Source organism: Berghia stephanieae, chromosome 5, assembly GCF_034508935.2.
Source record: "Berghia stephanieae isolate SIO BIC M18660-M18661 chromosome 5, UCSD_Bste_1.3, whole genome shotgun sequence".
In the NCBI taxonomy this organism is placed as follows: Eukaryota; Metazoa; Mollusca; class Gastropoda; order Nudibranchia; family Aeolidiidae; genus Berghia; species Berghia stephanieae.
Genome location: NC_088364.1, coordinates 33,835,867 through 33,849,504, shown reverse-complemented (window position 1 = coordinate 33,849,504; position 13,638 = coordinate 33,835,867). Strand labels below are relative to the sequence as shown.

The 13,638-nt window shown below is 31.9% G+C and overlaps 1 protein-coding gene across 3 annotated transcripts in view; it reads left to right on the top strand.

Annotated features, from left to right (window-relative positions):
• Positions 1-13,638, top strand: part of LOC144972793 (cholesterol transporter ABCA5-like) — a 59,768-nt gene that overhangs the window by 9,046 nt on the left and 37,084 nt on the right. For all 3 annotated transcript variants that reach the window (XM_078914436.1, XM_078914438.1, XM_078914437.1), the window contains exons 5-16: positions 1,642-1,754; positions 2,215-2,444; positions 3,103-3,454; positions 4,083-4,233; positions 4,737-4,905; positions 6,467-6,525; positions 7,332-7,465; positions 8,559-8,711; positions 9,677-9,796; positions 10,327-10,465; positions 10,998-11,088; positions 12,629-12,768. In XM_078914436.1, coding sequence (XP_078770562.1) covers positions 1,642-1,754; positions 2,215-2,444; positions 3,103-3,454; positions 4,083-4,233; positions 4,737-4,905; positions 6,467-6,525; positions 7,332-7,465; positions 8,559-8,711; positions 9,677-9,796; positions 10,327-10,465; positions 10,998-11,088; positions 12,629-12,768 — 1,851 coding nt within the window. The remainder of the gene's footprint in view (positions 1-1,641; positions 1,755-2,214; positions 2,445-3,102; positions 3,455-4,082; positions 4,234-4,736; positions 4,906-6,466; positions 6,526-7,331; positions 7,466-8,558; positions 8,712-9,676; positions 9,797-10,326; positions 10,466-10,997; positions 11,089-12,628; positions 12,769-13,638) is intronic.

The window sequence follows — 13,638 nt, the reverse complement described above, 5'->3', positions numbered from 1 at the left end:
TCATCGAGTGAACAGTTAGGAGATCATCTCTTGATTTATGGACAGGTGGCTTTGTGTAAAGGCGGTGAGTGTTATATACATCAAAGAGTACCGCTGACCGATGGGTAAATAGTGGTTGTGTAACCCAAAAGCCCGTCGGACTCGACTGCAAGGTCTTGTATGTACTAGTTGCGTCACCATCTCAACGCTCAGGAATTAATTAGTGAGGCAGGACTCTCAGTATAAATATATATATATATATATATATATATATATATATATATATATATATATATATATATATATATATATATATATATTTAAAACAACGCAATTGGTATTTTAAACGGTTTTGAATCACACGAGATACATCAGTGTGCTCGTCGCATTGAGAATTGAAAAATGAGATATAGATCAAGAAAATCGACTGGAAAATAAAGAAATTATCATTTAATTCAAAAATTTGAGCTAAATTTTTTTCAAAATCAATCTACTAGAAAAAAATGTTATTTCTAAGCCTATTTTTGTGAAACAAAGATAAATGTTCTCCTTTTTGCAAGCTGATTCAAACAATGTGGTTTTCAAATTTATCGTATACGTAATCATTTGGAAGCTATCATAGTTGCTCCCATTCTAAAACACACTATGACACAGACAAAAAACAGAAAGCCATACCAGATTGATTGAGGCTCAGGTTAACAACAGCAGTGCAAACCCACTGGTCAAATCCACAAAGGATGCAGAAAATTGGACACTGAATACGGACAAGGAATTTTTGCACACTATACACAGAAAAAAGGCTGAATTAAAACAATGGACATTATAAGCCTATGTGAAGTTCAAGTTGGGGTTGTCTCCTCAACAGAATTTTGAACTCTTGCCACATTTTCGTCAGTACATGCTCTTTTTAAGATGGTAAACCCCTTCTTTGAATGGCTTCCCGAGAGACAACCACTTTGCCTAAAACTTTCACACCATCTTCTGATAGTCTTGACAGATGGTACATGCAGTTTCAACCTGGAATCAATTTGGTACTCCCTGCAAAATTCAACTCGAGCTTTACTTGGTGATTTTATTTAAGCTTTTTTAATATCACACTGTATCCACTAAACGTGCTCAAAGTACTTTATGCGTGGTTCCTGGCCAACCGCAACAAGTCACATATAAGACGGGACATGATGCCTGTTAGGCATTATTACAATTTTTTTCAGAGACTTAGCTATTAACAGCCAGATACTCATTTTACACCTGAGTACAGTGAGAGAATGTGAGTAAAGAGCCTTATCCAAGGACTCAACTATGCACTGATTGAGGCTCGAACCGAGGACCTTCCGATCCGAAAGCGAGTGTCAAACCACAAAACGACATAGCCACACATACTTCAGATGAAGGTATCTTTCAACACAAAATGCTTTTTCTTTCGATGACCAAGACATGGTTATTGTGTCGATAATTTTTACAAAAACCAAAGCATTGTGATGCATTATGGTTTCTGAATGTTTATATTTACTTCCTTTCAAATTTGGTGTAAATTGGTTCATAAATAATAAAGTTATAGATAATTTGGTGAGGAGGGACATTAAGTTTGAAACATTAGCTATATATGTAATATATAAGTACCCACCAACACTCATAAATATATATATATAATGTTTTTTCCAGGTAGCTGTAGACAAGACGACAATGCAACCTCATCAAATAACTGTAGAGTAAATAATTATTTGACGTCAGGATTTATACAGCTTCAAATTGCCATAGAAAATATGTTGATGACAGTAAGTGTGTCTTGAACCAGATGTACAATATACTGCAATTACTATCATTATTACCACTGCCATAACAGCCACACCACCACAATCACAACTACCACAGCCACCTCTGCCACCACCACCACCACAACCATCATCATCATCATCATCATCATCATCATCATCAGAATCACTGTCATCATCACCATCTTCATTATCATTTCCTTCATCATTTTCATCCTAATTAATGTCATCAGCAGATTTTAAGGTAAATTTGCTTAAGATATCACTTTATTGAACATGGATCTATCAATACCAAAACTGAATTTATATACAAGGGGTCATTTTACACAATCTGCGAAGTCTAAACCAAACAGACATAATACCATTTTGAGGCAGAATTAGTTTCTCTAAAATCATGATTAAGTTCCTTTTACATCTAGAAACTTAATAAAACTCAATACCTCATTATATACCTTGTTTTCAGAATTTGGGCATTTCAAGCAGCATCATATCTTCAAGAGTCACTCATGTTCAGATGATGGATTTAGAAGAGTTTGATCCAGACACGTCCTATATCCAAACCATCTCGTCAATCTACTTTGTTTTTTCTTTCTGTAGCTTAGCAAGTTACTTGGCTGTCAATATTGTCTCTGAGAAAGAGAAAAAGATAAAAGATGGGATGCTAATGATGGGTCTCAACTCCAATGTATTTTGGTCAGTAACATTTTGGTTCAAATTATGTTGTTAGAACTGTGGGTTGTTTCGTCTTGTAACAAAAGTCAAACTAATGTTGACCATAGTCAGTAAAGTCAGTGAGTTGGTTGGAGTTAGTGGTCTCAAAATTCTGACTCTGACATTGTATACTTGGTAAGTCCTTTAACATTCATCACCCCTCTCAACAGGTATGAAAGAATCTCTGCTACAGGCAGTAACAGATATCGTAAAAATGCTTTTTCAGAAAGGCACTTTATAGGTGACTTGTATGAAATGGAAATTCAGTTCCATATGGCCTGTTTAGGGGAATAATTGAAGCATTTAGAAATGCATTGGGTGTTCTGAATTGTAGGAATGCACTATATAAATGTACGCATTTATTTTTATTTTTATGCAAATTGATACTCAAGAAATAATCGTGTGTCAAATACAATTACGAATCAATTGTATCGAGCTCGAACCCAGGACCTTCCGATCCGAAAGCGGGTGTCATACCACTAGACCACATAGCTGCACAATTACCAGTTTAGTTTTAAATAATCATTTACTGATATATCTTTTTGCCTTTATATTTCTCATTCAAAGCATGATGTGAGTAACAATGTAATTGATATATATCAATTACATTGTTACTCATTGATAACAATTTATCAAACAGGCTGTCTTGGTCATTAATCTATTTGGGAATGGTGATTTTCTCCTCTACAATCATGATAATCATCATTGTTGCCACGTCATTCTTCAAAGAAAGCAATATGTTTTTGTTGTTCCTGATGTTTGTCCTGTACGGCACCTCATTCATTGCTCTTGCCTTTATGCTGACACCATTTTTCAACAAAGCAAGAGTTGCTGGTGCGGTAGCGGGATTCTCAACACTCCTTGTGAGTCTGCTGTATCTTATTGTGACAGAGACACGTGACCAGGGCAGTTACGACTCTAATGTTCCAGTTTGGGTCCAGTGGATTATGTGTCTGTTATCTCCTATTGCGTTTGCCACTTGTATAGATCAGGTATGTCATTATTATATTATACCTACATTCTTTAGCCACCAACAATCTATTTAATTTTCGTTTTGTGTCTTTTTTTGTTTTTGTTTAGTTTTGTTTTTTATTCTTTTTTATTTTTTTTATTGTTTAAATAAAAACCAGCCAAATCCCATTATCTGATCATGCCATCAGATCATGCCATTCGTCATAATATGCCTTGTACATACTGTTAATTTTAAGCTCAAGAAACAAATAATGTAACAAATGTGTAGATCTTAGTTTCAAACCTTAGCCAAGCAGGTGTGTGATGAGCATATTGGGGTTTAATATGATAAAATTCTGAATGAAAGAAATAATAAAATTCCCTTTATTCATTCCCTGGGTGAATTTTTTTTTAAATTTAAGGTCCATTCCAATTTAAGACTGGAATATCCAAGGCATCGGCTTAGGTTCAGCACTACAAAGTGGGCTAGGGTGAAATGACTTGCATAAGACCATGCTGCGCATTAGGCAATGGAACTTCTTACCTTCTGGGTATGAAGTCAAGAGCCCACGTCTGTACCACACTGACCTCTAAATGAGGTTGACTGTCTTTTTTTCATTTTGCTTTAATTTTAATTATTGTTTTTTTTTTTCCATATGTGATTTACAGGCTATCTTTCTGGATATTCGATTGGGTGGGTTTGGATTTGATGATTCTCTGACAGAAGGCAAATTTCCACTTTATGCTCCATTAATGATGCTATTTCTTGACACACTTCTGTATGCTGTTTTGACGGTCTACTTTGACAAAGTGATTCCCAGTAAGTAAAAATCAAATATGGATAATGGAGTATTTGACTAGAACGCGTCTTATTTCTTTTGATATTTTTATTTTTTGTTTATCATTCTCATGTTTCCTTTCATTTTATTGTCAAATTCGAGAGAACTATACTCATCTAATATCAGAGCTTACCCAATAGAAGCGAGCTATCACTTAATGTCTAGCTCTTCGAACTTTTGTGATGTAATTTAATGGCCTCGTTCTGACTTCAGAAGTTGTAAGAATAGAGATTCAGGATAGACACTATATTTGCAACAGTTTAAATTTTTTTCAGAATATTGAATAGCGCAGTGCATAGATTGTCTGTCACAGCCAATGGGGGGCCTGGGTTCGATTCTCAATACTGCTACAGTTTTTACTCTATTTTTTTCTGACACTCTCTCTTTTTCATTATTATTAACACAAGTCCTTACTTCATCCTATTTTTTTCTGAATTTGCTTCACAACCGTATACACGACGGTTGATTTATTTTTTTTTTACAGGTGAATATGGTGTAAGATACAAGCCATATTTTTTCCTTCAGAAGTCCTATTGGTTTCCATCAACATCAAATGGGGAAAGGGATCATCTTGTTCAAAACTCCCGAACCACTTCACAAGCAGTAGACATAGAACCAGTGCCTGATAATTTAAAAAGTCGATTGTCAATGAAGTGAGTTTATGAGAAAAACTAAATCAGCAAAGGGTTAAATTTCAATTGTCTTTTGTATCTGGGACTGTAGGAAGCAGCTTTGTAAAGTGATTGAAGTCAGGGAAGGCTTGGGGAATAGAGTAAGAATGACGTCTGCCAACCTTCATACTGCATAATATTATAAAAAATTTTTCAACACAGGTTAAGAGACTGTTTTTATTGTCAAAAAACTTATTGAAATGTTGTCCCTTAACTCCTATTATAGGTTCAGACAGTCCCACTATCCGATGTAAATCTAAAATCTGATTTGGACAGAACCACCGTCCAGTGTGACTTTCTGCATAATCATTCCTTTCACTCGAACTGTGTACTGATCTCTCATATACACCAATATGTATTACCATATAAGGCATCAAATAATAAATCTTTTTATTTACTATAATTACTGAAAACTGAGAAATCATTACCACATTTAAGAGTTAAAAGAAGCAAAGTGGCTTTCTGTGAAAAGTATGGCATCAAAATCAACTCTTCGAAGTTTCAAATCATAATCATAATCATTTAGGGTTAGATAGGTAGAAAGATTGGTAATAACCATTAATTGATGGATGGATAGTCACAATATCATAGATACAAACAAAGGGTCAAGTAGGTGCATAAATAATAACTTTTTATTATTGATCATAAGCATTATAAAAATGAAGAAAAACAAATGTCATGCATCGTTTATGTACTTCAAGGCATGGGAATCTCTATTAACAGCATTTGTGAAAGCATTTATTATTTCAGAATTTTAAAAATTAAAATCATGTGCAGTCCATGTCCCATCTGTACATTGGGTGAATGAGTTCTGACGAATATTTGTAGAACATCTGATAATAAATATTTTAAAGTTGTCACTTCAAAGCAGGGAATTATTGTTAACATTCCAAACTAAGGAAGAAAGGAAAGATGTGCCACATAATCTTAGTTCCCAATGAGAATGGAGAAACAGAGTATTATATAGCAGTTGTTTTCTTAATTTAGAGGGCACGTTAATAGATATGTTGCAACTGTGATAGAAAAATAGGCAATATTATGGGGACGCTCTTCTCATGTTCAAAAAAGCCATTATTAGGCAGAGGGAACATTTTGGTTCTCATTCTGTCAACAGAAGTACTGTGCATACCTGGGCGTACAATTGCCTTGATGGAATCCGCTTCAAATGTATTTCTTTGGGAATGTTCAATTGGTTACCAAGTTCAGGATCTTACAACATTGGAATGAGTCATTGGTCACATTTAGCCAGTTGTCTTACTAGATTTGCAAAACAATTTTCTATGACAAGTGCACACGTTAAAAGTGGTTATCTATGGAATCTGCTTTAGACTTGTTATACGTCATCAAGATCAAAAGTATCATTTCAACAGAACACATGCAAAAATTTGCATGAGTATTCTTTTGTTAAGTAATCTATCTGGTGTTGTTTTTATGCAAAAGTATTTCATTTCACTATACTCAAAAATGGTCTACCCTTCATTTGACAAATTTCAATGCATTTGAAAATCAAGAGCATATTATTTTTCCTTTTTTTATGTTTCAGAATTTCATCGATATCGAAATCATTCAAAGTCGATAAAAAAGAAACATTTGCTGTTAATGGTAAGTTTCAATATGAGGCAGTATGTGGCAGAACCGGGTCATGCATTAGTACAAAAATTATGCTCTGAGATATTGCATTGCCACATAACCTAAGTGCTTAAAAATATTTACTTCTCCAAATGGAAACCTGACATTTACTAATGGGATGGATACACTCAATGTTTCATATGCTTGTAAAAATTTTAGGAAGTAGGACAACTCGGTTTTACAAAAGGGCCTTATAGAGCACAATAAAATCAGAGTATTCCCAGTGTCTGCACATAAATGGACTGTAAATGGAACATAGGCATGCTACCTTTTGAATAAGATTAGACAAGCACAAAATTACTTTCTGCCAATCTACTCAAGTGAATTTCAAACTACATGGCTGTCTTTGATAGGAGTTGGGGGGGGGGGGGGGGGAAATAAGGATATCAAACACATCTTTAAAAGGTAAAACACAAGGGAGTCAAACTTACAGATACCTTTTGTGAGATTACCAAGTGCTTTACTGTATCATGCAATACAGTTTCTTAGGATATGACTGATTTAGATTATTTTTACAAATTTACAGGGATATTTTGAAAAGGATTGGAGAAAAACCTTAAGATTTTTCATAACTTGGTTTATCCAATATCACACTGGCTCGTTTATGTGTTAGAGTAACCGATGGGTGATCAATTATTATCAATGTACTTTAAAAATTATAGCTAATGACATTTGATCTTTGCCCTCTTTCTCGATTGAAAAGGTTATTTCAAATGAATGAATGAACAAAATAAATCACTCCAATTTTAGATAGCTCAATGAATTGCATCTCTTTTCAGATTTTTCATTGGATATTTATGAGGGTCATATCACATGTTTATTGGGTCATAATGGAGCAGGAAAGACAACTTTGATGAACATCTTGACAGGTGTTATTCCTCCGACGTCAGGAAGTGCCATAATCATGGGCTTGGTAAAGACTGGTTACGGTTTTAATTAAAAATGGTGGTCATCATAAGCAAATTGAGTATACAGACAGGATTCACCTTATAACTTGAAATTTCTTTCCAATAGCTGTTTTTTGAAATAATCTTTCTATCTGTACAATAGTATCCAATTTTTTTTAAAATCTTGAAACTGGTTTTGAAGCTGTCTGTTAATTTTTTTTTTTTTAATTTACTTTTCTGCTGCAGCCACTCTTTAAAATCAATGTATGGAGTTGCTTAAAGCATTATATAATGTGACCAAAGTTAAAATTTGAACTTATTTCTACATATTTATTTAACACTACCATGATGGCGATCATCAGCGAATGATCACTACTTGATGACGCCACCATGAGGGTTTGTATCAAATTTATTAAAAATTATCTCAATTTTAAACTTCGATTTTATTTGTTTTTGCTCCTTTCTATTTTTATTAAAAATGCAAGAATTCTTCATTTATTGTTCACCATTTCAAATTAGTGATTACGACACTATTTTATGCTAAGAGGCATTAAAGGGATCCCTTTTTGTATCAATTTATTAGCCATTGCGAATAGTATTAATTTAAAGACCTTTTTATATTGTGTATGTATATATATATATATATATATATATATATATATATATATATATATATATATATATATATATATATATATATATATTTATATATATAAAATAACGTGAATTCTAAATTGCTAGAAACTGTAGTATAAAAAGTATAAATAAAAATGAATATAACAGCTTTAAAAAAAAAAGAAAAGAAAAGAACATAATTCTTGAAATAGAATGTTTCAAAATCAAAACTCTTCTTCAGCCAACAACGAAAACAATTGAATCAGCATCAAGAAGATTGGAGAGAACCCTCTCCATGTCGATTAAGAACAAACAATTGCCATTCTATTATAATTTTGTTTGTGTTTGAAGTTTTTATATTTAATTTATTATCAAAAGTATTAATAATTTCAGTAAAGATAAATTGTCAATCATGCAAAAAATGTTACAGAAAAAATAGATAAAATTCTGTTCATATACTTCTGACTGTAATACAATTCTTTTTTCATTTGGGTACTTTTTCAGGACATAACTATTCCTGAACAAATGGTTCAAATTAGGAAAAAATGCGGTATATGCCCTCAGCACAACATCCTTTTTGACATCCTCTCCTGCAAGGAGCACTTAAGGATATATGCTGATATCAAAGGTGTGCCAGTCGACAAGAGGGAAAACACAGTATGTATTATTAAACATTTGCATTTTTGGTTAGTTTTACGCAAAGTTTTATTAATCCAAATAATTCATAATAGTGTTGATTAAATCGAAACTACTATTCAACACCTCAATCGTGATGTTGATAATAAAATAAAAATATGAAGTACTTGAGACGAACGTTCAAAACCACAAAGCAAAGCTAAAATGCCATTGAGATCCAAAAAAAAAAAAGGTTGAAAATGAAATGGCTGATGTGGTGTTGTATTGTTGACTATGGCAAGTAGGTTACCAAGTGACGTAGTGACTGGTCTGGGTCACATTGCCCAAATAACCCTTCCCAATCAATTGCTCGCATTACAAAACGAGCAGGTTGCTATCTAAGTCTAACTTGAGTTTTGTGGTTTTACTTTATAATAGATTGTTTTAATATGAAGAAGTGTATGTCTGTAAATAAGTTGAAGTCGAATGAAGAAGAAGTGAAAAGCTTTCCTCACTATCAGACAACATTTAAAATAACTTCATTGTTATTGGAAAAGGGGGCAAGGTGGCTGAGTGGTCAAGGCATTACACTGTGGCCCAGAAGGTCCTGAGTTTGATCCCCGCTTCCGTAACTTTTGATTTTTAACTTGGGCAAGAGTATTAACCATCGATTTGCTAATTTATACTAACACAGGAGATTCCTATTGACTTCAGATGTTAGTTTGATTTTGATAAACTAACTTCCTCATGGAATGCCTAGATGACTGCATCTAATAACAGTGGAGCTCAGAAAGGCATAATTTAATTATAATTGTTTGTTGATACCGTCAATGTAAAAACAGTAAATTGGAAAGATACATTGACATTGTTTGATGATTATCTTGTAACAACTGAAAGCTTGTTGACATTAAGTTGGCAAAAAATAAAAGCAATAGAAGCATGTACATTTCTTTTATTTGCTCACAAAGGACAATAGTTTCATGATGAACGTTTATTTGATTTTTCAGGTGCTTCAAGCTCTTAAAGATGTAGATCTAGAAAGCCAAGGAGATACCTTTGCTAAAGACCTAAGTGGAGGGCAAAAGAGAAAACTTTCTGTGGCCATAGCTTTGATTGGAGACCCAAAGGTAAGTTACAGTTTGGATGAAGATAATTGACCTCATGTAATCCATAGTTAAAGTGACAGTTTGTAATAAAGAAAAGTACTTTTACTCGCAATATCGAATGAGTGTAAGATTTTCTCTTTATATATATATATTTTTTTTTTTTTTTGGTGTAATCGTTAATATTGCTAATATTTAGTTTCTTTTTATAAGTTCAATCAAAGATGGTCACATTCATTTGAAGGGAGAAGGGGGGGGGGGGGTAATAGTAAAATATCTTTATTCTGAATTTTTAAAAATGATTGTCGAGCTTTGGATTATTGACTTAAGTCAAATTTAGATTTAAGTTTAAATTATTCTTACGTAATTGTCAGGTTACCCTCATTTTTATGTGTACATGTGTTTGTTTTACATTGTAAGCGTACCTGTGTTTATATCTATGTGTTTATATGTGTGTGTATGTGTTTGTGTTTGTGTGTCTCATGCTCACGAATGATTTTGTGATGTGATTTTTAATGGTACAGTAAATTATTTTAATCTTATCAACATTTCAGCTTATTTTCCTGGATGAGCCAACAGCTGGTATGGATCCTTACTCTAGACGTCATTTATGGTCACTACTGAAGAAGAAAAAAGAAGGACGTGTTGTATTGTTGACAACACATTTTATGGATGAGGCAGATATTTTGTCAGGTTGGCATTTGAAATCATGAGGAAAAATATTGATGGGTACCAGTACCAGGTGGTAATATATCAATTGCATGACAAGATTTATTCATAGATTGTCATACTATCAAATCAATATGCGAAGTGAATAGACAACATGACTTTAAATTCTCCAAAAGACAATTAAGAATTTTTTTAGAATACAACATTACACAGACTTTTGTTTAATGAAAATACAATGACCATCTTAAGACAGTATTTAAAATAATAGCTTAAAATTGTATACAACAAAAAAAAGATGTTTATTATATCCAGATATCATATTGGAGAGCTCCTTATCAAAAACAAACTTGAAGGCATTGAATGTAGTCTTTTAGGTTTCAAATCTAAGTTTGTTCCAATGGCTAACTGTCCTAAAAATAAAGGAGTGTATCCTGATATTTTATACATGTTTTCTTGACGAACATTTTAAGATTGATGTTGCTGGAAATTATTGCAAAAAATGTCAGTCTTGTTGTCTGAAGCTACAAATTTGTGTCATTTTATTATTGTATTTCAGATCGTAAGGCTTTTATTAGAAAAGGAAAATTGCGTTGCTGTGGATCTTCTTTGTTTTTGAAGAATAAATTTGGCATTGGATATCATCTGACGTGAGTTTTTGTTTTTTGTTTTTTATTTTTTTTTTCTTTTGTCTTATTGTAATGTTGTTTTTTTAAATTTGTATTTTTGTTGTTTTGTTGGGATATTTTCGTTTGTCTTATTTTGTTGTTATAGTTTGTTTTGTTGTTGTTGTTGTTTGTTTGTTTTTTTTTACATTTGTATTCTTGTTGTTTTTGTTGGGGATTTTAAATGATTATCTTTATGTTTTGATTGATTATTTGAGACAATTTATAATTTGTCATCTATAAAAGTTCATAGATTTTGCTGAAGAAAAAGCAAAAAGGAAGATTGGAGGGGAAAATGTATCCTCAGATATCAGTCGTTATGGAATTTGTGGATTTATTTATTCTGAAGGTTCTGGGTTTGAGCCTCGCTTGCACATAGTTGAGTCCTTGGAAAAGACTCTTTACTCACATTCACCGTACTCGGGTGTATCATGAGTATCTGGCCATTAACAGCATTGTCTATGTCAGAAACATTGTAATATCGCCTGACAGACATCATGTCTCTTTCTTTATGTTACATGTTGCTGTTGGTCAGGGACCCTTTGTAAAGCGCTTTGAGCACATTTAGTGGATATTGCCATATATAAAAGATCAATTTATTATTATTGTTGTTTTTTTTTTTGTTGTTTTTTTTTTTTTTTGTCTTTGTATCATCTTTTAATTTTCTGCATTATAATCTCAAAAGAATTTTTTTTATTTTTTGGATGCTCTCTTCTCAGTTGGTCTGCATTTTTTTTTTTATGACTGGAAATTTATTTTGTTATTATATCAGGATGAATTAGATGTTATTTGCAATTCTGAGGTTTGTTTAATGTAATAGGGGCCAGGGGGGGGGGGGGGGGGGGGGGGGAATTGTGTTTGTATTTAAAAAAAACATTTTTCTGTTCTATTTGTTGATTTTTAAAAAAATGTTTTATTTTATGATTCTACATCCATTTAAAAAAAAAAATCAATGAAGGCTTATTTAACTCACATTTCAAAATCGTGACATTCGATTCAAATCTAATTCTCAATAGGTTGAGCCAGAACATTACAGATTTGGAAGTCAAAGATATATATATATATATATATATATATATATATATATATATATATATATATATATATATATATATATATATTTCAAGTATAACTATGCTGATCAACTTCTACCATATTGTTTCGAGCATTCGCTCTCATCAAGAAGTGAAATAGCTACTTTTATCAAAAAGTTGAGCACTATTGTTTCATAGTTTCTGTTTTTATAATTTATAAATATATATATATATATATATATATATATATATATATATATATATATATATATATATATATATATATATATATATATAATTTTTAAACAAATTCTTTGAGAGAATAATAATTTGTAATCTTTTTTGGGTAAGATTATAATATTTTCAAACTTATGAAACATATGACGTTATTTTTGGATGGTTATTCTGGAATTTTAATCTAATAAATACTTTTATTGTAAGGTGTTTTTATATTTCTGGACTGTACAAATCTTCTTTTTATTTCTACTTAGATTGGTTGTAGAGCCAAACTGTGATATTGGAAAAATGACTTCGTTTTTGACATCAGTAATTCCAGAAATTCAGCATGAGCGGTCTCATGGGAAAGAAGTGGCTTATACAGTTCCACTTAGTGAAGTGTCAAAGTTTGCAGGTAATAGAAAGATTTGATAGAAAAATTATTTTAGAAAATGTCAACTTATAATGGTTCTTAATTAAATGGTTTTTAGAAGGAAATTATTTGTATTGACATAAAGAATAACAAGTACCTTCCACTTTGATTTCTTTCTTTTGATAATTGGAGGAGATTAACCTTGAAGTTTCCAGTCTTCGTTGCTTTCCTCACAAAAATGGTAGGCCATACGATTATGACAAGTCAGAAACAACTTGACTGGAAATGAATCGAAATGTCATGAATTCTAAGATTTTAGACACTTTTATTACCATATAAATAATATCGTGTCATTTTAAGATCTGGTCAGTTGCTTTGAGATGCTTCGAAGGAAAATTAGGATTTGATAGTAATTATATTTTTGTCTCACAAGCGCTCATTCAACTGATATATTAATATAATTAGATTTTTGCTGAAAAAATATGAAATTACATATTCATTTGAATTGAATATAAAACATAACCTATTTATTATATTATTCATAAGTGGAACAAACAGAGCTAGAATTATTGGAAAATTATTTAAATTTAGAAACTAACAAACAATTATTTCCAGTTAGTTTTGTTTCAATGATTTTCTGTGCTATATATAAATAAATCTTCCCCTTGCATTTTATCACGAACCTTTGATGCACACATTGCATTAATCCTCTCTAGTTGAAGAAACAAGTGAACTTTTAGAAATATTTCTATTGATATTCATTTTATAGTCAATTTTGAATAAAGTAAACAATGTCTCTCCTTAGTTTTCTCTGTACATGAGAGATGGAATTCTAAAAATATTCAGTTTGTCAGCTTATGGTAGTTCTAATATTCTATACATAAGGTGAACGACACATGTTAAATATTTTTC